This window comes from Abramis brama (genome assembly GCF_963993115.1).
Source record: "Abramis brama genome assembly, chromosome: 2".
Classification (NCBI taxonomy): Eukaryota; Metazoa; Chordata; class Actinopteri; order Cypriniformes; family Leuciscidae; genus Abramis; species Abramis brama.
This window is the reverse complement of record NC_139964.1, coordinates 6,959,142-6,984,229: the sequence shown is the minus strand read 5'-3', so window position 1 is coordinate 6,984,229 and position 25,088 is coordinate 6,959,142. Positions and strand designations below refer to the sequence as shown.

The 25,088-nt window shown below is 38.9% G+C and overlaps 1 protein-coding gene across 1 annotated transcript; it reads right to left on the bottom strand.

Annotated features, from left to right (window-relative positions):
- Positions 1 to 13,807: 13,807 nt before the first annotated feature.
- Positions 13,808 to 14,347, bottom strand: LOC311069826 (uncharacterized protein; the record flags this gene model as incomplete). The annotated part of the gene is made up of 1 exon (XM_084093297.1): positions 13,808 to 14,347. The coding sequence occupies one exon, from the start codon at positions 14,345 to 14,347 to the stop codon at positions 13,808 to 13,810; it is 540 nt and encodes a 179-aa protein (XP_083949423.1).
- Positions 14,348 to 25,088: the final 10,741 nt, after the last annotated feature.

Sequence of the window (25,088 nt, the reverse complement as noted above, 5' to 3'; positions counted from 1 at the left end):
AAAGGGGCTAAAGTGAAAGCACACTTTTGATGGACAAAATAAATATGATTCCAAACAAAAGTGCCCAAAATGCACAGAATGTGCATGTCTAGTGTGTTTTAACAAGATTAGGTTATGTCAGAAAAGAAAATTAAGACTCAAAAATATTTATATAAAATTTACCCATTTACCCATGTTTTTATTATTCAGTTTGGGTAAAAGGATATGGTATTTTATAAAAAAAAAAAAAAAATATATATATATATATATATATATATATATAGAGAGAGAGAGAGAGAGAGAGAGAGAGAGAGAGAGAGAGAGAGAGAGATATTTGTGTGTGCTGTAAAGTGGTTAGAAAAAATGAAATATCGGTATCGGTATCGGAATTTTATCGGCAGGTCAAACTCAATGAAAAATCGGAAATCGGAATCGGCCTAGAAAATTGTAATCGGTGCATCTCTAGTTAGGAATTATAAATACTATTAAATTGTCTATCTAAATCTAAAACAAAATTCAAGAGAAATATTTAAATTTCTGTACTATTTCTGTGTAAGCCATTATGAAAATGTAAAATGTTTGTGTATTTACATGAGTGTGTGTGTATATATATATATATATATATATATATATATATATATATATATATATATATATATATATATATATATATATATATATATATAGCCTATATATATATAGGCTATGTGTGTGTTGTGGCACAGTGATGAACTTGGAAACTTAAAAATGGCACTTTATGACAAAAAGGTTGCTGACCACTGTACTAGATACTAGATAGCGTGACTTGTCTTTCACGAGGTTCGCACAATTCTGAGCTATTAAGCAAGCTTAGCATGTCAGTCAAAACAAACATATGGGGCTGGTTAAGTGATGTAGAACTCCAAAATATATTTGTTTACAAATAATGAACTATGGTAAAAACTGTTTTGAGGTCATAACATAATTGTGCAAGGAGCCGCGTGAAAACAAGTCTGTTGTATTTTATACTAGCACTAATAAAAGGAAAACGCAGCTGAACAAGCGTGTAGAAGCTCAACACTTTTATTCTGCTTCTTTTTACCTCAACACTCCAAGTTAATAGCGACCCCTAGAGGCATATTAACCCAGCATAACATTTTAAGCCAACACAACATTTTCCCCACTTTTAAGAATATTACCCAAAAGGTATATTAAACATAGCTTACACATATCTTGAACAAGACAATAACCAAAGAACAACTGTTTTAAACATACCTAATTCGCCAAGGTTATCACGTGGAAAGTACATTAAGGTCTCTTATTACATAACACACAAAAAATGCATGTTTCTTCATATCCCTCAACAAATCAAATCAAATCAAATCAAGTATATTTGTATAGCGCTTTTCACAATACAGATTGTATCAAAGCAGCTTCACAGTATTAAAATAAAATAATACAACAAAGTTTGTTTCTAGTGGAATTTATTGATTGATAGAATAAAATTAAATTAAATATCCCCAATATATCCCCAACTGAGCAAGCCAAAGGCAACAGTGGCAAGGAACCGAAAAACTCCATCAAGTGACCTAATGGTGTCCTAAAACTCCATCAGGTGACCTAATGGAGAAAAAAAACCTTGGGAGAACCCAGGCTCAGTCGGGGGCCAGTTCTCCTCTGGCATTTATTAACTAGAGGCCGGATTGTAGTTTGAAACTGTGAGATTAACAATATTATATGAATGCCTGGCTGAAAAGATGCGTCTTTAATCTAGTTTTAAACTGGGAGAGTGAGTCCGAGTAACGAACAGTATCAGGAAGGCTATTCCAGAGTTTTGGAGCCAAATGCGAAAATGCTCTCCCTCCTTTGGTTGATCTGGATATCCTAGGTATGACCAAAAGCCTCGAATTTATTGATCTTAAAGGGCGTGATGGATTATAGGGTGATAGAAGATCCGTTAAATAGACTGGAGCTAAGCCGTTTAGGGCTTTATAAGTCAATAGCAATACCTTATAATTAATACGGAACTTTATAGGTAGCCAATGTAGTGATGATAAAATCGGTGTTATATGATCATATTTTCTTGATCTAGTAAGAACTCTAGCGGCTGCATTTTGGACTAACTGTAGCTTGTTTATTGAGGATGCAGGACAACCGGCTAATAAAGCATTACAGTAATCTAGTCTCGAGGTCATGAATGCATGAACTAACTTTTCTGCATCAGAAACTGATAGCATATTACGTAGCTTAGCAATGTTTCTAAGGTGGAAAAAGGCTGTTTTTGTAACATACGAAATATGATTTTCAAAAGACAGGTTACAATCGAGTATAACACCCAGGTCTTTTACTGTAGAGGATAAAGAAACAGGACATCCTACGATGTCAAAGTTGTATTGTGAGAGGTTCTGTGGGCGGTTTTTTGAACCGATAAGTATTACCTCTGTCTTGTCTGGATTTAATAAAAGAAAATTACGCGTCATCCAATCTTTTATATCTTTAACACACTCTGTCAATTTGGATAATTTAGCGTTTTCATCTGGCCGTGATGAAATATATATTTGAGTGTCATCAGCATAACAATGGAAACTAATTCCATGTTTCCTTATAATATTTCCAAGTGGCAGCATATATATTGAGAATAACAGAGGGCCCAACACAGATCCCTGCGGCACTCCATAGTTTACTGGAATTATGATCGATTTTTTTCCATTTAAATAGACAAAATGGTAGCGGTCTGATAAGTATGATCTAAACCAGCTTAATGCTTGTCCTTGAACACCAGTATAATTTTGTAGTCGATCTAAGAGTATTGTATGATCTATAGTATCGAACGCAGCACTTAGATCAAGTAAAACTAGTATTGAGATGCAGCCTTGGTCAGAAGCTAAGAGTAAATCATTTGTGATTTTAACGAGCGCAGTTTCAGTGCTATGATGCGGCCTGAATCCTGACTGAAACTTTTCATAGATATCATTTTCTTGCAAGAAAGAGCCCAGTTGAGTGGACACAACTTTTTCTAGTATTTTAGACATAAAAGGTAGATTTGAAATGGGTCTATAATTTGCTAGATTATGCGGGTCTAATTGTGGTTTCTTAATGAGAGGTTTTATCATTGCCAGTTTAAATGTTCTTGGAACATGACCTAAAGATAAAGACGAGTTAATAATATTGAGGAGAGGCTCTTCCACTACAGGTAACACTTCCTTCAGTAGTTTAGTTGGTATAGGATCTAATAAACATGTTGTTGTTTTAGATGAAGTGATAAGTTTATTTAACTCTTTTTGTTCTATAGTTGTAAAGCACTGTAATTGTTCTTGCGGGGGGGATATTGAGGCTGAATTATAAGGTGCGATTGAGGATTGAACGTTTACAATTGTGGTTCTGATGTTTTCTATTTTCTCAGTGAAGAAGTTCATGAAATCATTACTACTAAACTGTAACGGGATATTTTGTTTGGGTGACGTCTGTTTATTTGTTAGTCTAGCCACGGTGTTAAATAAAAACCTAGGATTGTTTTGGCTGTTTTCTATTAGTTTGCGGAGATGCTCAGCCCTGGCCGCTTTTAGGGCCTTTTTATAACGTGACATACTGTCTTTCCACGCGATTCTAAAGACCTCTAAATTAGTTTGTTTCCATTTACGCTCTAAATTACGGGTTTCTCTCTTTAGAACATGCGTAGTATTATTGTACCATGGTGCTTTAATTTTCTCTCTGACCTTTTTTAATCTAACGGGTGCAACAACATCCAATGTTCTAGAGAGAATGGTGCTCATAGTGCTAGTTAGTTCTTCTAGTTCATCTGTTTGTTTGGGTTCAGGCAGCAGCTGAGACAGATCAGACAAGCAACTCGAGAAATTATCTATGGTGGATGGAAGGATTGTTCTGCCTGGTCGAAAACGTGGCGCCGCATGACATATTACAGCAGTACGTAATATGCAAGTTACCAAGTAATGGTCAGTGACATCATCACTTTGTGGAATGATATCTATATCGGTTGGATTGGATCCATATGATATAATTAAATCGAGTGTGTGATTAAGACGATGAGTTGGTCCGGTGACGTTTTGTTTGACCCCAAAGGAATTTAATAAATCTATAAACGCAGCCCCTAACGCATCATTTGGATTATCTACGTGTATGTTAAAATCTCCAACAATTAATGCTTTATCTACATTGACCAATAGATCTGAGAGAAAATCTGCAAACTCTTTTAGGAAATCAGCGTAAGGCCCAGGCGGTCTATATACGGTAGCCAAGGCTAGAGATAATATGGATTTTTTTCTAACATCTAAGAGCGTAACATTTAGTACAAGTATTTCAAACGAAATAAACTTATAACCCGTTTTCTGAGTAACATTGAGAATATCTCTATAGACCGCTGCAACACCGCCGCCACGACCAATCAGACGGGGTTCGTGCTTATAGGAGTATCCTAATGGAGTAGACTCATTTAGACCGAAATAATCATTAGGTTTAAGCCAAGTTTCAGTAAGGCAAAGTACATCGAAGCTATTATCCGTGACTATTTCATTTACAATAACTGCCTTAGGTGTGAGTGATCTAATGTTTAGAAGACCTAGCTTTAGAAATTGTTTTTGGTTACTAATAGCAACATTTTCTGGTTTAATAACAATTAGATTTTTTCTAGATCCTGCAGTAGATTTATTATTTGATCTCACTAAACGAGGAATAGACACAGTTTCTATGCAATGTTCTACACTATTTATATCAGTTAATTTGGTGCAGCAGAGACTATGATTTGAACTTTTGGTTACTAGTCAAAAGGTATTTAACATTTTGGAGATGTTATTCTGACAGAAGATCCGATCCGAATCTGCTTGGGTGTAAGCCATCAGCACGGTAAAGCCTAGGACGCTCCCAAAACAGATTCCAATTATTTACAAAGAGCAGTTTCTGCTCATTGCACCATGATATTAACCATTAATTTAGCGCGAATAATCTACTAAACTTTTCATGACCTAGTCGGTACGTGGGAAGCGGTCCTGACACAATGATCGTTATATCAGGCGATGTGCTGCGTACCGTATCGATCAGATTCCTGAAGTCTTTCTTCAGAACCTCCGTCTGGCGCAGCCTGATGTCGGCCCCTCCCGCGTGCAGGACCACAGTTCCGACGCGCTCGTTCAGAATCTCGGGAACGTGAGCAGCGATTTCAGAAACACGAGCACCAGGAAAGCAGTGACTATGCACCTTACTTTTATTTAACGTAGCTTGTACGTGTCGAACGATGGAATCACCGATGATCACAGCATCGCGTTCTGTTTCGCGAAGAGGGGAGAAGCGGTTTTGTGTGGATATCTCGAAAACCGGGAGGGTCGGAGAGAGTTTTCTTGGTCTAGACCTGACTCGCGTCTTCCGCTGCGGAAATATCCAGGCTTCGTGGTGGCATGTTGGAGCCGGCGTAAACGAGACCATAGCTGATCGCGGCCTCGACGCTCGTGACCGATGCTGAGTAACGCACGGAGTAGACGAGGTCGGAGTCAGCGGGTTAGTAATGTTGATCACTGATTTGTGTTCATCGGCGCGTGATGTTTCAAGAGCCAACCGCCGGTCTATCAGCTCGGCTTTTCTAACTAAAAGGTCGTGGATCTGTTTCTCAACAGCTTCCAGCTCAGACTGCAACGCGTGTAGCTCAAATGTATCCTCACCTGCACCAAAAGGTAGACTACTTACATCTGATATATTCGCCATTTTAACAGATGGACAGTAAGTTAGCAACGACGCTACCAGTGATGCTATCAATATTAATACTAATTTATGACTGAAGTCTTGGATATAATCCGTCTTTTTAGTGGTACAGGTGTAGAGTAGACGCACGATAGGCGAAAAAATGTTTGTTTGTACCGTAAGTGAGTGTGGAGAAGACGCGTTCAGCCGTGATCCACAGGAGTAACCTGTAAGAGTATCCGACGTTGGATCACTAATAGGCTTGAGACGCGTCTGCTCAACAGTCCGCGTTGTAACTATGAGGTGAGGAAAAATAGAAAATGTTCGTTGTAAGTGAGTTTAAAGAGAAATCAAGAATTATAAATCAATCGGGAGCTCCAAAGACAACAACGTGTTCAGACGCGACACATGCGCGTCTGAACTTTAATAAAATCTCCATCTTTAATAAAAAATGCGCGTCTGAACTCAACAATTACGGACTCCAGCATATCTCAACACATACAATCACAGAAGCAGCAGAACTGTGCAGACACTCTATCCAACATCAACATGTAACATCTGAAAATTAACAACTTTACAGTAGAGATGTACTATCGTGATGAGTGTGCATGTGTACAGTTCATGTGACAAAGTCTTTGTGCCAGACTGGCGGGCGTCTGATTCTGGACTGGCTTTGAGCTACCGATGTGACAACCGGCGTTGGAACCTCTGTAGGATCATTATCCGAATGGTTTTGACCCGGACATAGTGACAGGTGTATTCCGTTCCACACTTTCCCATCATCAAGGATATATGTGTCCTGACCTTTTTGTCCCAGCACTGTACAAGGCGAACTGAAATTCGGCCTGCCCTTTTTCACATGTGTAGGTATCCTCACCCGCACTCTGTCACCTGGTCGTAATGCAGATGGTTTCGCTGCACGTTTGATATCAGTGTAGGTCTTGACTTGAGACTGGCGAGCATGAACACGAGCTCGCACTGTAGCATCAGTACAAGCAGAGGGCCGGGTGGGTAAAATGTGTAAGGTTGTTCTCAGTTTGCGTCCAAGCAAGAGTTCACAGGGAGCAACACCAGTGGTGTTGCTTTCGTCAACGAAAATTATGACGAAATATTGTCGTCAACGAACCTTTATCACCTGACGAAAACGAGATGAGACGTAAATGCTGGTCATGTGACGATGACTAAAATACATGTATAATACAATATTGTTGACGAATAAAAACGAGACTAAATGTAGTTTACAAAATAAAAACTACGCTAAAATGTCTCTTCATTTTCGTTGACCAAAACGAGACGAGACGAAATGTTATAACGTCACGACGAATGAGAGAGTTGTGCATGAACCGATAGCTTTGACGGCTTTAAATTCTGGTTTGCGATCTGGTCACCTGATTATCAGCGAATTTAACAATATTACTCCATTAGTTATTCTATTAAAATGTCTCATTGATATATTTGACACATTCATAATCATTACTTTTGCCGGTTCTTTGTGACAGCTGTATGTTATTGGCAGCGTCACCCTCTGGTTACATGAACCCGTCACCGCTTCAGCACCAGAACATGGAGATTTTATTTTAGAGAATAATCGCACAACCTATTCGATATTCTATAATTAAATAAACTAATCGAATATCCAAAAATCGTGACTCATTCCTGCATGGAATCTCTTGTTTCTTTTCCCAAATCTTCACTCGCATCTCACCCATTTTCTAAAGGGATTATAAATGTTTCTTCATTGGTTCGCTTTTAATTAGGCCTATTATATTCGTATTCTTTACTGTGGTAAAGTAGAAAAACGATGTAGGACAGATAGCCTACATTTGTACTTGCATGTCAAATTCTATTTAACACAGTTTGTGCTTGTTATATTAGACATGGTAAGGCGCATCAAGTTTAGTTGTAAAGCGAGTTGCACACGCGCGGGTGATTTTTAGTTTCACTTTCTCTGGCAGCGCAATCTCAAATATAGCCTAAATATCTCGCCCTTGTGGAGGATAAAATTCGCTCTTCAGACCAATTTACATCAAGTAGCCTAGAAAACACGAAGATATCATAAAAGAGATCGATGGTCTCTTTCCTGCTCGTGTCCCACATCCCTCTCAAAGCGCAGAGTGGTAGCAATATCACGCGTCTTTGTGTGGAAATATAAAACGTGTTTTTATTTTTTTATTTGTTTAAATAACCCCCCAACCACCACCGGTAGTTGGTCCATTACCGCGGTGGTAAAAAAAAACTGCCACCGTCACAGCCCTAAATATACTAAATATAATAAGATAACCTTGTTTGAAATTTTTATATTGACTGGGTTAAATAGAATTGCATTACTAAAAAGAGACTAAAATACAATTTTCATTGACTAAAACTTGACTAAAATGTAATCAGTTTTCGTCGACTAAAACTAGACTAAAATGTCATCAGTTTTCGTTGACTAAAACTTGACTAGACTAAAAAGAGTATGAATGTGACTAAAACTAATAAAAACTAAAACGACAGCTTGACACAAAGACTAGACTAAAGCTAAAATTAAAACAGGCCGCCAAAAACAACACTAAACACCAGTGGTGGCATGAGGTGTAGCGCGATAACGCAGCAAGAAGTCCCTCACAGAAGTTTTCCAGGGCTTTCCTTCCAAATTTGCAGTTTGAACGCAATCCTTCAGAACACGGTTCATGCGCTCCACAGCCCCATTTGCTTGCGGAAAGTACAGGGAGGCTAAACATGTTTGATATTCCTGATCGCAAGGAAATCAGCAAAAGTAAGAGATGTAAATTGCACACCATTGTCAGTCACAATGTTGCCACAAGTTGCCAAACCGGCTGAATGTTGTGGCAAGAAAGTCTGTGACAGTATTAGTAGTGACATTACTAGTGAACGCTATTTCTGGCCACTTACTGTAGTAGTCAACTAAAGTGAGTGCATACCTGCAATCCCAGGTCCCTAACTCGAATGGTCCGACTATGTCCAGTCCAACCTTTTCCCACGGCGCAGAAGGAAGTGGCACGGGCTGAAGTGGAGGCATATGTGTCTTTGCACTTTTGTCGTGGGTTTGGCAAAGTTGGTGTTGCAGGCCCAGGCTCAGTAGGCCCAGCTGACAGATTACTGTAAAACAGGATAAAATGAGAAGAACGGGAGAGTCATGTCTGCTCTTTTACAGCTCCTCTGCAGATATATTTATTTAACCCCCTGGGGTCGACAATCACGCCGGCGTGATTTGCTCGCTTTTTTTCTTATCAGTTCAAACGAGACTCCAAATACTCTGTTGACTTTGATCTTACAAACCAGTTTCATACATCAATCGATCCAGTTAAGTGTGTATTACTTTTGTGTATACTCACAATAAAAACAAAGTGTTGTGCTGTTTGCAAAATAAAGAAAAATAAACATGATGTGAGTTCTGCTTTCTCTCTGTCAGTGAAGTCAAATCTGAAACGTGTCCGAAAATGAACAATAACTCAGCTAATACTCAGTCAAACAGGCATACAGACACACAGGCATGAAGCTTGAATTCTCTTCTTTTAAATGAAGTAATTTTTATAAAAAACAAATATTCTCAGTTTATGTAATCTGTATGAAAAGATAGAGATGTCAGTCGTTCTCATCTCAGCTCATTAAGTTTTAATGTGACCCCACCCACGGAGAGCGCGCGCTATTCAAACGCAAATGACTGAGGCAATCCATGCAAACTGTGAATGCCCCCATATCAGCTCGAGAAAACACATCAAGTTTAATCAGATCATTGTACTTGTTTACACCGTCTCGCAGTGCTGTGAGAAATAATACTGTCGTAATAATAATAATGGAAAATGTACCTCAGAAGTGCGGGTATTTCTAGGAGCAACGGATATGCAGCTATGCTGAGGAATACTGTAGTAAGTTTTTTCATTCTCAAGTGAATCGCGTTTCTGTGTATGAATGAATGAACGGCAGAGATGCGCGCTGTTTACCACAACTCGCAAAAAGACGGTTTAAATTTGAATCGCATTTCTGTGTGTGAATGAATGATCAGCTTTTAGCAAACTATTTTGCTATACTGAGATCGACTGAAATATGTTAAAATAAAATGTATTTGTATAAATAACATATTAAACTGCAAATTAACATTTATATTTCTTATATAAACGAAAGACCTATGAAAGACAACATTTCGTTTACTAGTTTTGGATAGATTATACATTTTTACTGTAAAATATCTGCCACCTCAAATAAGCTTTTGTTTGCCAACTTTTGCTCATATAGTATGTTTTGTCAAAAATAAAGTAATCAAATAATATGTTATTATGTGTTTGTTCCAATGTAGCCTAGGCTATATTCAAAGTAAAGAATCCTTAACTTTGAAATATGTATGATAAAATGTATACTTTAGTTTTTACAAAGAAAGATTACACTTGAATTGTTGTTGTAATTGTAACCTTTTTAATAAAAAAATATATTTACAAGGTAGATGTAAATTTAACTATTAAAAGGTAAATATAAGCCTTTTCTTTAAATAATTTTTATTGTGTTTTATTAGGGACAAATTTGGGGAGAGGATACATATTCCAAAACTGAAAATATAGTATGAGAATTAACTGCACAATTACTAGACATGTTTTCCTTGGATATTATACAATTTGCAAGCACAATTTGTGGAAAAATAAAAATAAAATTAGATGCTTCCAACTGTGAACCAATTTGGTAGAATATATATATATTCTACCAAATTGGTTCACAGTTGGAAGCATCTAATTTTATTATATATATATATATATATATATATATATATATACATACATATTGCTCTTGCATTCTTTCTTGTGGCTCAGTGACACACCTGAATGAATGGCTCATTAAGTATGCGGACACCATTGTCTCCTCAGGTGTGAACTACTCTATATGCATTATAGTGTTGGATCGTTGACGCCTACTCGCATATTGCCTTTCCAAACAGAAAGCGTCTTGCAAAATTTAAATCAATGTATTGTTTAATGTGAATGATTACGCAAGATGATTTTTAGATCATTTTGAAGAAAAAACTCTAGGCGACAACATCCATTAGTCAAAAGTCTTGTGGACACATATTTAGTATGTGTTTTGTGGCCTTATTTCAGTTTTAGTTTTTTCAATAACCATGCATAAACATTATTCTCTCAAAAATACAAACATGTACATACATGTTGCTCACATATTATGGTAGCCCTGTTTGTGCTAAATAGAGTGTAATTGCACCTTTGCCATTAATATGTTTATAAGCAACTGAAAAAAGCACAAATGTCAGGGCATGTCAGAACATCTCAAGAACCCCAAAAACAACTTGGACCCCAGAGGGTTAATGCACAATAAGTCAATTTTAGCACAACAGTTGCTTTTAAAGCATTAATCCACCTTATTTTGTCTATCTCATTACATCACTTTGTCGCCAACATCAAAATAAATCACTTTTTGTCACTCTTTGTCAGCTCAATTCTTCACTTTACCTTATTTAGCTAATATTTAACTTTTATGTATATATATATATATATATATATATATATATATATATATATATATATATATACAGTATATATATATATATATATACATAAAAGTTAAATATTAGCTAAATAAGGTAAAGTGAAGAATTGAGCTGACAAAGAGTGATAAATATAAATATATATATATATATATATATATATCATATTTTATAAACAGTACTACCAATATTCATTAACACAATGATATTAAGTATGAATTTACTTCATATCAACTCTGAAAGTGTGTGTTCCAAAAGGCACTTGCTCCTTAAAACCATTGTGCAACACAATTCACTCTTTTACCTCCATAGAAATGGATTATTGATGGATACACAGAGATTGTGGCTTTCTATGCTTCTCTCAGTGCCTGGTCACGTGACTGGCAAGCATGCCAAATGCGATCACAGAGTGAGCTTCAAAGATACACTTAATGCTTCCTATTAACTCATTAACGTGAGTAAACAAACTTATTATGACTCAGAAACTATCAATACAAAACTATCGTTAAAGGGGTCATATAATGGTACATGCACTTTTACAAGTTGATTGTACTGAAATGTGTGTTGGCAGTGTCTGTACACAACCATCATAAAATGATAAAAATCTATCCAGTGGTTTTTTTTTTAATCTCCTTATATGTTTGACCCTCTCTGAAATCAAGCCGTTCGATTTTGTGACGTCACAAAATCGACGACCCTCCCACGATTGGTGAGTGACAGCAGCGTTTCAACACAGACCCGCCCTCGCGCCCTCGTGAGCGAGCTGTCTGTCATCATAGTTCGCGCGTCATTGTTGATACATTCACTAGAGCGCTGTCTATGAGCAGAATGGCGTCTGCGATTGTTCTTCGGTGTAATAAGGAACACAGCAGTCATTTTGTTCCTAAATCCGAACCGTTAAAGACGCAGTGGCCGAGTTTTGTTTTTGAAGGGATATGCCCAAAGGATTGATGCGGGGATTCCCTCACGGGGATTTCCCACGATTGTCCATGCTTTCATGTTTGCGAATCATTTCACACCAGACAGCTTTACAAACGAGAAAAAACGGATCGGTACCAAAGTGTTCCTGCTGAACCTCCAGAAGTGAGTGTAATGTTTTATTAACCTTTATATTAATATTTATATTAATCTTTGCAAATTTGCAAACCTTGCTGCAAGCTTCACAATGAATGCATCTAAGGTTTACACTCAGGGAGGGTACATTACAGCATGTTGTCTATGTACGACGTTCTCAATATAATTCATAATCCCACGTTTATAATGAACAAGGCGTTATGGATATTGTGTTACTATTTCAAACGGTGTACCCACAGAACAGAGGGGTGGGGTGAGAAAAGCTCATTATCATTTAAAGACACATGCACTGAAACGGCGTGCTGAAAACAGAGCTGTTTTTGACCAGGTAAAATTAGTGTTTTCTTACAATACTAATGAGAATTTTTAATTAAAGTATATTACAAACTTTTAATTTAAACCCTAAAGAATCATATTAGCTTGTACAAAAATGGCATTATATGACCCCTTTAAGATATAATGACCACTGGAGCATACTTATCTTAGTTTCCTCATGTTATAGTGAGTATACATCAAGACAAATAAAACGTCATCAACTAAAACACATTTAACACTTTACATTCACTTTACATTCACCAAACACAGTAATAGTGCAATCACTGTCCTATCGTTCAAGTTTTCTCTTTTGAATGTCCATATTTTTACCTGTAAAACAGGATAAAATGAGAAGAACGGGAGAGTCGTGTCTGCTCTTTTACAGCTCCTCTGCAGATATGAGGGAGCATGCGCAGTTCACTGCCTCTAAAGTATCAAAATAAGAGTCCTTCATTTCTCTCCATATAAATGTAAATATACATTGGTTAATTAGCATTTCAACACAACATAAGAAAATAATGCAATAATTTTATACATATACATATTCAGAAAAGGAAAAAAAACACAATTGTGTACATACTTTGTGTGGATCACATTGGCACGAAGAAATTGCGGACTGGGCTGAGTGGTCCATGCCAGGCCACCAATACAAGTCGAAGACGCTGTTTGGTCCTGACGATACCCTGGTGACCCTGATGAGCTAATTTAATTAGGGCACCCCGCAGAGATTCTGGCACCACCAAGCGGTATGAACCTCTGAAGACCAGGCTGTCTTGTGCTGCAAGTTCATCCCTGACATGAAAGTATGATGCCAGCTCAGGTGGAAGGTTTTTCTTGTTTGTCTGTCGCAATGCTGTCAGTTCAGGACAAGCAGTGCATTCTTTGGAGAACTCCTCCATTGAAAGAGCACAGAGTTCAGCAGAGAGGAATGCCACCATATCTTGTTCCATGGTAGAATCAGCATCCTCACAGGCGGGAAGAGGCAGGCGTGAGAGGCAGTCTGCTGTGACATTTTCGGCTCTTGGCTTGTATGACACTTCATAATTAAAGCAGAGCAGACGTGCGGACCATCTCACGATGCGCATTCCAGCACTCCCCATACCTTTAGTCGCCAGCAGTGTAGTTAGGGCCTGATGGTCCGTCCGAAGCGTGAATCATCAGCCCCACAAAAATGTTCGCCACCGTTCCACAGCCCACACGCAGGCTAGAGCCTCTTTCTCCACAATGGAATATTTTCGCTCTGCTGCTGAGAGTGAGCGAGAGGCAAAGGCGATGGTGCGCTCAGAACCGTTGGCATGAATCTGAGTTAACACAGCCCCAATTCCATAATCCGAAGCAGGTTACCAGCGTATGCAGTGCTGGATCAAAGATTGCCAAAGCTGGGCTGTTCACAATGAGCTCCTTCACTTTCTCAAAGCTTTTCTGTGCATCCTCAGTCCAACTGAAAACACCAATGTTCTTTAAGCATGCCCGCATAGGCTCCACCTCCGAAGAGTAGTTCGGCACAAACCGTGAATACCAGGACGTCAGTCCTAAGAATGAACGTAATTTGGCTGCGTCAGTGGGAGCTGGTGCTTTCAAGATAGCCTGAATATGGCAGTCATTGGGTAGCAGGCCTTGCACAGTGATAGTGTATCCTAAGTAAGGAAGGCTTGTGCAGCTGAACTTGCTTTTTTCACGATTCAGTGTGAGACCTGCATGCTGTAGTGTTGTTAAAACAGCCTGCAGGTTGCGATCATGTTCGGCTGCAGTGCGTCCATACACAATCACATCGTCTAGATAGTTCTGGACTCCATGAAGGCCTTTCAGTATTGTAACCATCATTTTTTGAAAAGCTGCCGGTGCCAAGGCCAAACCATACGGTACCCGACGAAATCGAAACAACCCTTCATGAGTGATGAAAGCCGTAGCAAGATCAACCACCTGAGTAAGAGATGAAATTATTTGTTTGTGAAGATGAAGGCAGATGTGAGGGATGAATAAACTAAACAGTTGAGTGTTTTCATTTCAGAGCAAAACTTGCATCTTAATCACTTTCAATCTAGTTTAAGCACTGAATAACTACATAACTTACATAAACTGGTAATTCTTCAGCGTTCACAGAAACAGTCGGGTCAGTGAGGTTGTACTTCTGCACTGCAGCTTTCCATGTTTCTGTCAGCTGTTCCTGAATTTTCAGATTTGAGAGGTTTAGTCAAGTGCTGTACAGTAAATACTAAACCAATGTATTTTTCTTTTCTGACCTTTGTCTTGTTTTTCTCAGTCAGACGAGCTTCTCCCACAAACTTTGGCAGTTCTCTTTCATAGGTTCACTTAACGCTGCATAGCTTTAAGACGCAGTGGGAATGCCCTCTGGGTGTGCCGATTGTCTGAAGCCCTTATAGAATCACGGTAAATTATTGGCTGATGGTGCGGGCGCCGCCCCGACGCTTTTACGTCGTCACATTATACTGGCGCGCGTGCCATCTGCTCCTCAGATTTCTCTGCCTTCACGAAGCAGCCATTTCATGCCCTTTGCTTTCGGTTTTTCTGAGCCAGAAAATTCGGATTTTTGCTTCGTCGTCTTCTGCACTTCAGCGACTGGAATAAGTGGAACTCTGTTCTCCTTATGGTGAAGTGCAATGGAATATCGTCGTTGCTCTCCGCCATGTGCTCGCTTCATTGCGAGCGACGACCCTCACAGTAAGTGCGTTAAGTGTTTGGGTTCATGAAGTTCATGAACATACAGTTCATGAACCCTTTGCACTAAAAACACAAATATGATCTCATTTGAAAGCTGGCACCTGGCAGTTTATTGTAAATGTAGAATTAATTATTGTCATAATGAAAAAAACTGTTTCAGTTTGGGTATGTCATTTTTGGGGATTTTCCAAAAGTAGGGTTGCAGTTTAACAGGTTAACCCTCTGGGGTCGGCAAACGCACCCGCGCGTTTTGCTGGATTTTCTTCACATTGTAGCACTATAAACTTAAATTACTCCGTCATTTATGGTCATACAGAAAAAAGAAATATGAAAAAAGAATCTGTGATATTTCTACTTTTGTATGTGTCCACTTACAATCAAATCAAAACATTGTGCTTTTGTAAAATAAAGAAAATAAACAGGGTGTGCTTTCTGCCTCCCCGTCGCGGTGAACTTTTTTTTCTTGAGCACGTCTATAAACTGAAACAAAACTCAGCGAATACTTGTCACACATTTATGAGCCATATACCTTTATAAACATTTAAGTGTGTACTTTTAAATAATCGGATTCAAACTGAAAACAAATATTCTCTGTTTAAGTAATTTGTATAAAACCAACAAGATGTCCAGTATCTCAAACGCTTGCTCATTATTTTTTGCTTGCTCCACATGGAACGCAGACGCGCTCGTTACCTCAAAAACAAAGCACCAAAACTACACAAGTCTCTGCTTTTCGTCGAGTTTGAAAGACGCGCCGTGAGCTTACATTGGATTTACCTCAGAAGAGGAATGCGATTTGAAGACAAGAAAGATGTAAGGTAAGAAATTCTTACTTATTAGTTTATGTTATTGTTGCATAAACTTAACATTGCAGTTGAACTGTTGCTATATATATGGTGAATATTATAATATTTAGACCCGTGTTTACTGTTACTGTGTTTGTGGATATCTGCTCAAACGTAGATATGTATAATATGGTAACCATAATGTATCATATTTTGGAGCATGCTGTGCGTTTGAATGTATCATATTTTGGAGCGCAATCGCGTTTGAATAGCAAAACGCACCAAACGGCTTCATGTTTTTACTATTATCTCATTTCATATCATCATAACGAATGGAAACATTTGAAGTAACATATGATAATCAATATATTTTTCTCTAGTGTAGTTGTTACTGAAATGTTTTGGAAGATTTATAGGCTGCTATAGGTTATTGTTATTGTTATTGTATGCAGCACTGCGCGTAGCCTATGCCTACAAGGCACAACAAACCTGGTGTTCATTATATTGTATTTTGTTGGAAACATTTGTGTGTGTGTGTGTGTATTCTGTTAATTTTAAAAAGCAATTTTAACCAGAAAAATCTAAAATTTATTCCCAAAATCGTGCAGGCCTATAGTTTCTCTTGATATCAGTATGTTCACTTTTTTTTTTCTTTCAGGGACCAGATGCAACTGAGTCCTGCTGACTTCAACATTCACATGAGTCTCTGTATATGAACATGGTAAAGTGAAAATCAAACACCTTGGAAATGAAAGGTATGTACAATATTTTTAGGAATGGCACAAAGGTCTCTGTCTTTGGATCATTGTTTTCAATAATGTGCTTTTTTGTAATTTGTTGTGTATCTTTGGATTATGTTGTGTTGTAAATAAATCCAAACAATCAAAAAGCCATTCTTTTTTAAATCTCCTCATTCTTTGTGCAAGGTTGCTCAGAATGACAGGGCCTGAAAGCCCCTAATAGGGCCATTAGGGAGGGTCTTTGTCTTTCTCAGGTGTGAAAAGCCATACATATTAATGATGTGATCACGCCTCCCGCATAAAGCTTTCTCACACTAAACACGTCTTACAAATGTTAAATCAATATATTGTCTTATCTGAATGAGCAGTCAGGGTGATTTTCACATAGTTTTGGAGCAAATATTCTAGGCTACGTGATACAATTTTCAAAAGTCTCGTGAAGAAATAATCAGTATGGGTTTCATGGCCTTATTTCAGTGACATTTTCTTTTGTATTTTCACAAACCACGCATAAATGTCATTATCTCAAAACTACAAACTTTTACATACATGCTGCTGATATATTATTGTAGCAGAGTTTGTGCTGAATACAGTGTAATCAGACTTTAGCCATGAAAATGTCACAAGTAACAGAAATAAGCACAAATGTCAGAGCATGTCAGAACACCTCCAGTGCCCAGAAAACACCTCAGACCCCAGAGGGTTAACCAATGACGTTATCCTGCCTAGCGGCCAGAAAACGTGGCCTACTGCGGCTTACACGGAACTTATGGACGTGCTTTCGCGCGCTAAAGAGAAGCTCGCTATCGACTGGCCTGATGAGCCCCACGGGTCACAGTCGTCTTAACTCGACGAGAGATTTCTTAGTGGCCCTAATTCTAGGCCAGAGCGAAGAAAGCTGCCCTTTTTCAGTGATCTGCATCACAATTTCCAGATCCTGGAAGCAGCCTTTCTCCGCTCGTCTGACAAATGTGGCAACCGCTGACTTCACCAACCTCGTGGGTTCTGTGGAGTAGGGTTATTCCGCCATTCCAGCGGTCGAGGACACGTTAGCTAATCACCTCGCTCCGTCGTCTGCACCGTCATGGAAGTCGCATCCCCTCCTTCCTTCTAAAGCGTGTAGGACTACTTCCTCCCTTATCGGGAAATCCTATATGGCAGCTGGTCAGGCAGGCATGGCCCTACACACTATGGCCATTCTTCAGGCCTACTAGGCGGACGTCCTGAAGGAAATGGACGAGGGAAATGGAGTGACTCCTGAAGCTGTCAAAGAGCTTCGTAAAGCCACGGATCTGGCCCTAAGAGCCACCAAGCACACCGCACATGCTGTAGGCTGTAGGCTGTTCTATGACGCCCCTATTTCACAGTCTGGTCTGTTTGGGGAGGCGGTCAACACGGTAGTTGAGAAATTCCGAGCTGCTAAGTCTCAGTCGGCTGCGTTTAAGCAATTTATGCCTAGGAGGGTTAGGGTTGTTTGTGGCATGGTCTCCTATCTATTCTTATGACTCTCATAATAATAGATAGATAAGTCATAACACTTACAAAAAAAAAAAAAACATAACTGGCGTTACGTATAAAATCGTAACTAACTGTATAACACATAAACATATAACACATTAGAACTGTGGGAGGTGTTACACTTTCTTCGCAAGTTGAATATGGAAGGTGTTTGCATCAGAGCTGCCCTGATGAAGGAGCATGAGAACAGACTATGTCCCATTGTTTCTGTTTAAGGACATTAACATAAAGAGAGTGCCACTACTCACAGAAAAAGAAAGACTGCCTAACCGGGGTGTGGGCATGTGTGCGGTTCTCACGATATACAGACTTGACAATAAGCCTCTTGTGCCCTTGATAAACACTATAAACAATATAATATTGAAAAAGCTCCGGTAAGATGTCAATGACTACTAATGCGCCTGATGAGAATTAATGTCAAAGCCGTGCATGTGCCAGGCAAACAGTTGACACATTAGTTGACACATCAGGGCGAGTCTGAAACAGAGGACAACATCAAGGTATTTGTACAGGAAGTACTGTCTACTAAGCATGTAAGTGAAGACAAGATAAGTGCCACAAGGAAAGCCACGCAAGAAGAATCAGATCTTCAGTCAGTTTGTAAGTACATTCACCAAGGCCCAGTCAGATGTCTCAACTGTCCACAGGTTTCACACTGTCAGAGCTCATCTCTCTGAAGTTGATGGACTTTTGTTGTATGAGAACAGAATAGTGATTCCAGGATTCACAGAGAAAAGAGGTGTTACGTCAGCTTCACACACGCCATCAAGGTCTCACTAAATGCAGGAAAAAAGAGCAAACATGTCGGTATGGTGGCTTGGTACTGGCAAAGACATCACAAAAATAGTCAAGATGTGTGAGTTTTGCCAAGTCAACAAGCCCACACAAAAGAGAGAGCCTCTGATGGTTACATCTCTTCCCAGCAGTCCATGGTAAAAGATTGCAGGTGACATCTGTGAACTAAATGGCAAGAAATACCTAATAGTCATGGACTATTATTGTTGTGATATTAAGATTGCACAAGTACAGGCCATCACAAGCCAGTAGGTAATTATACATTTGAAAAACATGTTTGTTTGTTGGGGGATCCCATATGAACTTGTGATGGACAATGCTACTCAGTTTACTTCCACTGCGTGTGCAGAGTTTAAGGGTCTATTCACAGCAGGAAAGTCTGCAAGTTCACTTGCTTTGATCCAGACCAAATACAGTGTTGATTTGTTTTTGTTTGCTTTCACACTGCCCTTTTTGCAAGTGAACCAAAATTTGTAAACAAAAACACACATGTGCTAAGGTCATCCATTCATTGGACGGAAATTTGAACTGTACCAGAGTTCGTTTGGAACTGGACCGATACCATCTCTTGGATGGTACAAGACAGGTCTCGAACCAAACAAGACAGGTGTGAAAACACCCTAAAACAACATACAAATTCACTCACACTACTTCCAGTCCTAACTGTACGCAGGCTAATGGTGCTGCTGAAAGAAGTGTTGCTATTAGAAAACGGATGCTCAGATAGCCAGATCCACAGCTAGCTCTTATGAGCTAACGCTCTACACCTGCTACCTAGTCCAGTTGACTATGAAAAAGTCAGAAGGAAGGACAAACAAACCAAGCAGGCATACCAGTACTTCTACAACCGACACTACTCAGCACGCAGTTTACCTGACTTAAATCGAGGACAAAGAGTGAAAGTTAAGTTGAATGGAGAAAAAGGATGGAAAGCATCGGCAACAGTCATCGGTATGACTGTATGTACTATAGTACATAGTACAAACAAAGAAATGTCTAAAATGAATGTCAAAGGAAATGAATAAATGTCTCTCATCGGAACCGGAGACATCCAGAGTGTTCCTGAGACACCAGAAACACCTGAAACACCGACAGACAGATTGTACATGGAAACAGTGAATTAACTGATGGACTCTCCTTTGAGACCGATTTAACCACAAAACTCTATGAATGGGTCTAGTACCTCAAATTCCATCACACTACACCCAAGTACACTCACCTGCAAAAGAACCCTTGCTGCTGGTAGAGAAGTAACACAGACTGCAAAGTTTAAAGATTATGTGTTGGGGTTGGTGTTAATAACTACCCAGTCAACACGTTGATCTCACAGTGATCTCTCCATATGATCACAATGTGAGTTCACAGTGATCTAAAAGTGTAACCTCACAGCGCACTCACTGTGTGCTCATATTATGGCCACAATGTGAGTCACCCCAGCTAGAAATATTATTAGACATAGACTCCAACATCGCTCAGACATCAAATTTGATGATTTATTGAAATTAAAAGTTTGGTTTAATGTCACCATAATGGTGATCGGTGTTTGCTTTAGTTGGGCAGTTTGACTCTTGATGTTTTACTGTTTAATGCTGTAACTGTTTGTCATGGCAAGAACAGTAAGAGAAAATGTGCTCAGATAATGTCAGCTACTTGATGATGGTGATAATGATATAATCATCATGTAGTGCTCTGATCAGCTGATCTCTTCTATAGGGCTGACTTCTAATAGTCGAGGATTCGACGATTCGATTCGGAGAGGTCTGATTCGACTATGAACCTCATAGTCGAATACATGAGCGTCAGTTTGGTTTGAAATGTGCTGGGGACAGAGACGCATTCGCATTTTCAGAAGGGCTGGGTACAATTTTTTTTTTTTTCGCTTTCGCGCAGGTCATGTTTTGAAAGACGATGTCCTGTAGCTTACTAATGTAAATAAATAAAAATGTATTCAAAAATCTGCTTCACATTTTCAGCAGGGCTGCGGAGCGGCTGTGGGTTGACTCCACACGGTTCTCATGGGCTTTATAAGTCCTAACGTGAAAAAAGCTTTACGTGGTTTAATGTACCTAAACAATGATTACCAAATTTCCCTCTCATATTGCTCCTCATAACCACTGAAAATGGTAAAAAAATCGAACCCAGAGTCCAATTATTATGGACGTTATCTGACATTAAGCGTTTCTGCTTCACATTTTCAGCAGGGCAGCGGAGCAGCTGTGAGTTGACTCCACACGGTTCTCATGGGCGTGAAAAAGCTTTACGTGGTTTAATGTACCTAAACAACGATCACCAAATTTCTCTCTCATATTGCTCCTCATGTTTATGAAATGTTATGATATATGTGTGATATGTTTTGTTCATCTGGCTTTAAATGAATAAAAGGTATTTGTTACACACCATGTACTTCTTAAAGTTTTTTTAGCTCTTTTGTTTGAAATGGAAAAAATCTAGCTGCTATCTAAAAAAAAAAAAAAAAAAAAAAAAAAAAGGTTTGACTATCAGTCGACTACGGCAAAATCTAACGAATCAGATTTGACTATGAAAATCCTTAGTCGAAAACAGCCCTACTCTTCTAGACTGGTATGTGTGTTATTAATTAATGTATAATGTAGTGGCCTGATTTCATCCATAACAAATCAGGATTCCAAACAGTATTAGATAGAAAAATAAAATCTGTGTACAATAAGTTTTAAACACCTTCAGTGAGACAAACACAAACCTAAAGAATCAGCGAATGAATCTCAGTAATGGTGATATGCTTCATGCCGCAATGCACTCTGGGAGCCACTGATGAGTTTTGTATGATGCACCCAGAATGCATTGCGGCATGAAGCATGTCACCGTTTTTGAGATTCATTCGCTGATTCTTCAGGTTTGTTTAATTTTTTATTTTTTTCAAAGTCTCTATGTAATGATATCTAGGTGCAAGAGTCTCTATGTGTTGGGATTTATCTGACCTCCGTGATGTGAGACAACTAGCACACGGTGGGTTTAGCCAGTCTGTCTGCTTCCTGAACTGGGTCCCAGTTAGTCAAAGTTCAACTCTAAGATTATGTGCCATTTTACTCAATCAGTCCAATCACGCAGAGGCATGACACGGCGTTATTTCCCTCAAAAGAGTTTAATTTTTATTAAAGGGCATCTATTATGCAAAATTCACTTTTACATGGTGTTTGAAAATAAATGTGTGTTGGCAGTGTGTGTACACAACCACCCTATAATGATAAAAATCTACCCAGTGTTTTTTTTTTAAATCTCCATAAATCATAAGCACTGTCTCATAACGAGCTGTTCTCAGATTCGGGGCAATGTGACGTCACTTTGCACAGGCCCCTCCCGCAACAGTTGATTGACACTGCAGTTTGAGCATAGACCCGCCCTGAGTGAGCGGTACACAGTCCGCTATTGTTTCGACGCTTGAGCAGCTGTAGACAAGAGTGTGTTCTAATGCGATTGAGGTGTTTTGTTGTTGGATGTAAGAATGAACATAGCAGTCTTCATTTACTCCCATTGTTACTCGAGGATGGATCAGTACAACTGCTCTCGTGATCCAGCTTACAGTCTCCGGAGCGACAGGCCTAACGTTACTGATCACGGCAGAAATGAAAGTGAGAGCGCGCACTTTATCACAGCTCATCGAGTCATTTTACAGATATACAGTTTACCAGTTTATTAAGCACCCACTGAAAAGGTGTGTATATATTTGTTTACTGTTAGTTATAACGACTGTTTTGTGTAGGCTACTGTGTATGTACACTGTGTATGTTGATGATAATGAAAAGGGAGAGAGAGAGTTTATGGATAATATGGACTTTGATGCGCATTTCTTATACTGTTATTCAGCTCTTACAGTGATTTTCTGGAGTAAAACTAACGCTTCATCTTTTGTGTGAAGTCTATTCCTGGTTCCCAGGAGGATAATTAAAATATAACGTTACTCATCAGTATATTTTGGTGATCAGACATTCGGACGGGGTCTGCTACAGCAGGCTTGTATTAATAGTGGATAAAAGCAGATGACAACTGTAATTAAACTAAACAATACCTGTTCTATCTCCATACAGTATTCTCTGGCTCTGTGGGCATTATTGTCCGACTCCTCCGAGTCGAAATGAACACCACTACTGAGAGTTTCTGTTTTGATATTATCAGATGAGATTGTCCTGGCTCTGAGCGCAAGCTCGTGAGGCTCCGCCCTTTGGGCCGACAGCAGCATCTCATTTGCATTTAAAGGGATACACACTAAAATGGCGCGTTTTTCTGAGCCCCAAATAAATAACAATTTAAACATGCTGTAAAAAATGATCTGTTGGGTATTTTGAGCTAAAACGTCACATACACACTCTGGGGACATCAGAGACTTATTTTGCATCTTGTGAAAAGGGGCATAATAGGTACCCTTTAAAGTTTTGATAAAAAAATTTTTTTTTTTAAATAAAAGGAATTTATGAAAAAATAAAACTGATTTCATAGGGCCCAATAAATGCAATAAATCCAGTAAAAAAGGCCCAAAAAGGTCTAATGCTGAATTTGTGTAATGTCATGTAAAGAAGAACAAGCATGAGCAAAGGATGTTAAATTGTGTACAGCAGGACAAGTTTACTAGCCTGGAAATCCAGACCCAAATCCGAAAGATTAAGGGTCTGGCATTGAGTAATGAAACTCGAGGGATGGCACCAAGCATGCATTTGAAAATATCACTGCACGCAATTGGATAACACTATGACCAATCACAACAATACTGTATTTAGCGGAGCTAACTGGTAGATCAGACCCTTGCTGTATCCGGTCGGCAAAACAGCAAAAACGCCCTTCTTGCAAAGGAACGATTCGAGCGCCGTCTTCTGTTCCTCTTTTAGATAAAAAGTCAAGTCTAACTCGTTCATTGTAGCAGCCAAAGCCATTTCAACTAGGGGTGCACCGAAATTTCGGCCGAAATGGCATTATCGGTTTCGAGCCGAAATAAAAAAAAACAGCCGAAAACATAAACCGAATATGAATGTCACCCGCCCCTCCCATCCGTGCGCAAGCGCTTAGGTTTCACTCACGGTCGAGCTGTTATCACGCGTCTGCCTATCAAAGATTAAGCATGTCAAAAAGCTGTCACTTATTGCACAATCGATCGGACCAACCAACACAAGTTTCGAAAACGAAAATAGGGAATCGATTTTAACGGCCTTCTCTCTGAGCGTGTCCAGCTCGTCGCTATACGCTCGCAGCGAACGCGCGTCACACAGCAACTGCAGGTTCTGACACACACACACACACACACACACACACACACACACACACACACACACACACACAGCCTATTTCTGCATAATATAGTGCATAATATGTAGCCTTCAGTAATGTTTGTCATTGATGTTATGGCAGTCCACATTCCTGACTTGTGCGCGTCTCAAGCGCCCTCTTTACGTTCGTCCTAATGCCCGTTTAGTTGTCCGTGGATTTGCCTATATTTGGCGTTGAAAACGGATCAACGCCAAATATAGGCAATTTACTAACGATTCAATGAACACTTAGCCTATGTCTCAAAAATCGAACAGGATTTTTTTTTTTCACAAAAGTGACAGCGCTATACGAGAGGACACCAAAGTTGCAATATGTAACATTTGTTCTGCAAAAATCTCCAAAATTGTGGATTTTTTTTTGCACAACTTTTAAAAAACTATTTTATTTGATGGAACATAAAACTTGAAGAATAATATTATTTGGTATTATTATTTATATTTATTGTTAAAATATTTTATTATATTTTATTTATATTTTGTTATGTAACTGTTAATAAAAGTTTGATTATTATATTGTGATTTTTCATTTCAGATCCATTAAATTCAAGCAATATATATATAAGTTTTTAAAAGAAGCCATTTTCGGCTTCAGTTTCGGTTTTCGGCCAAGTGCATCCTAAATTTTCGGTTTCGGTTTCGGCCCAGAATTTTCATTTCGGTGCATCACTAATTTCAACATCCATAGCCATCTTGCAATGTTTACTAATGACTTTGACATCACAGCGCTGTCGTCATCTCGCCTCTGGCC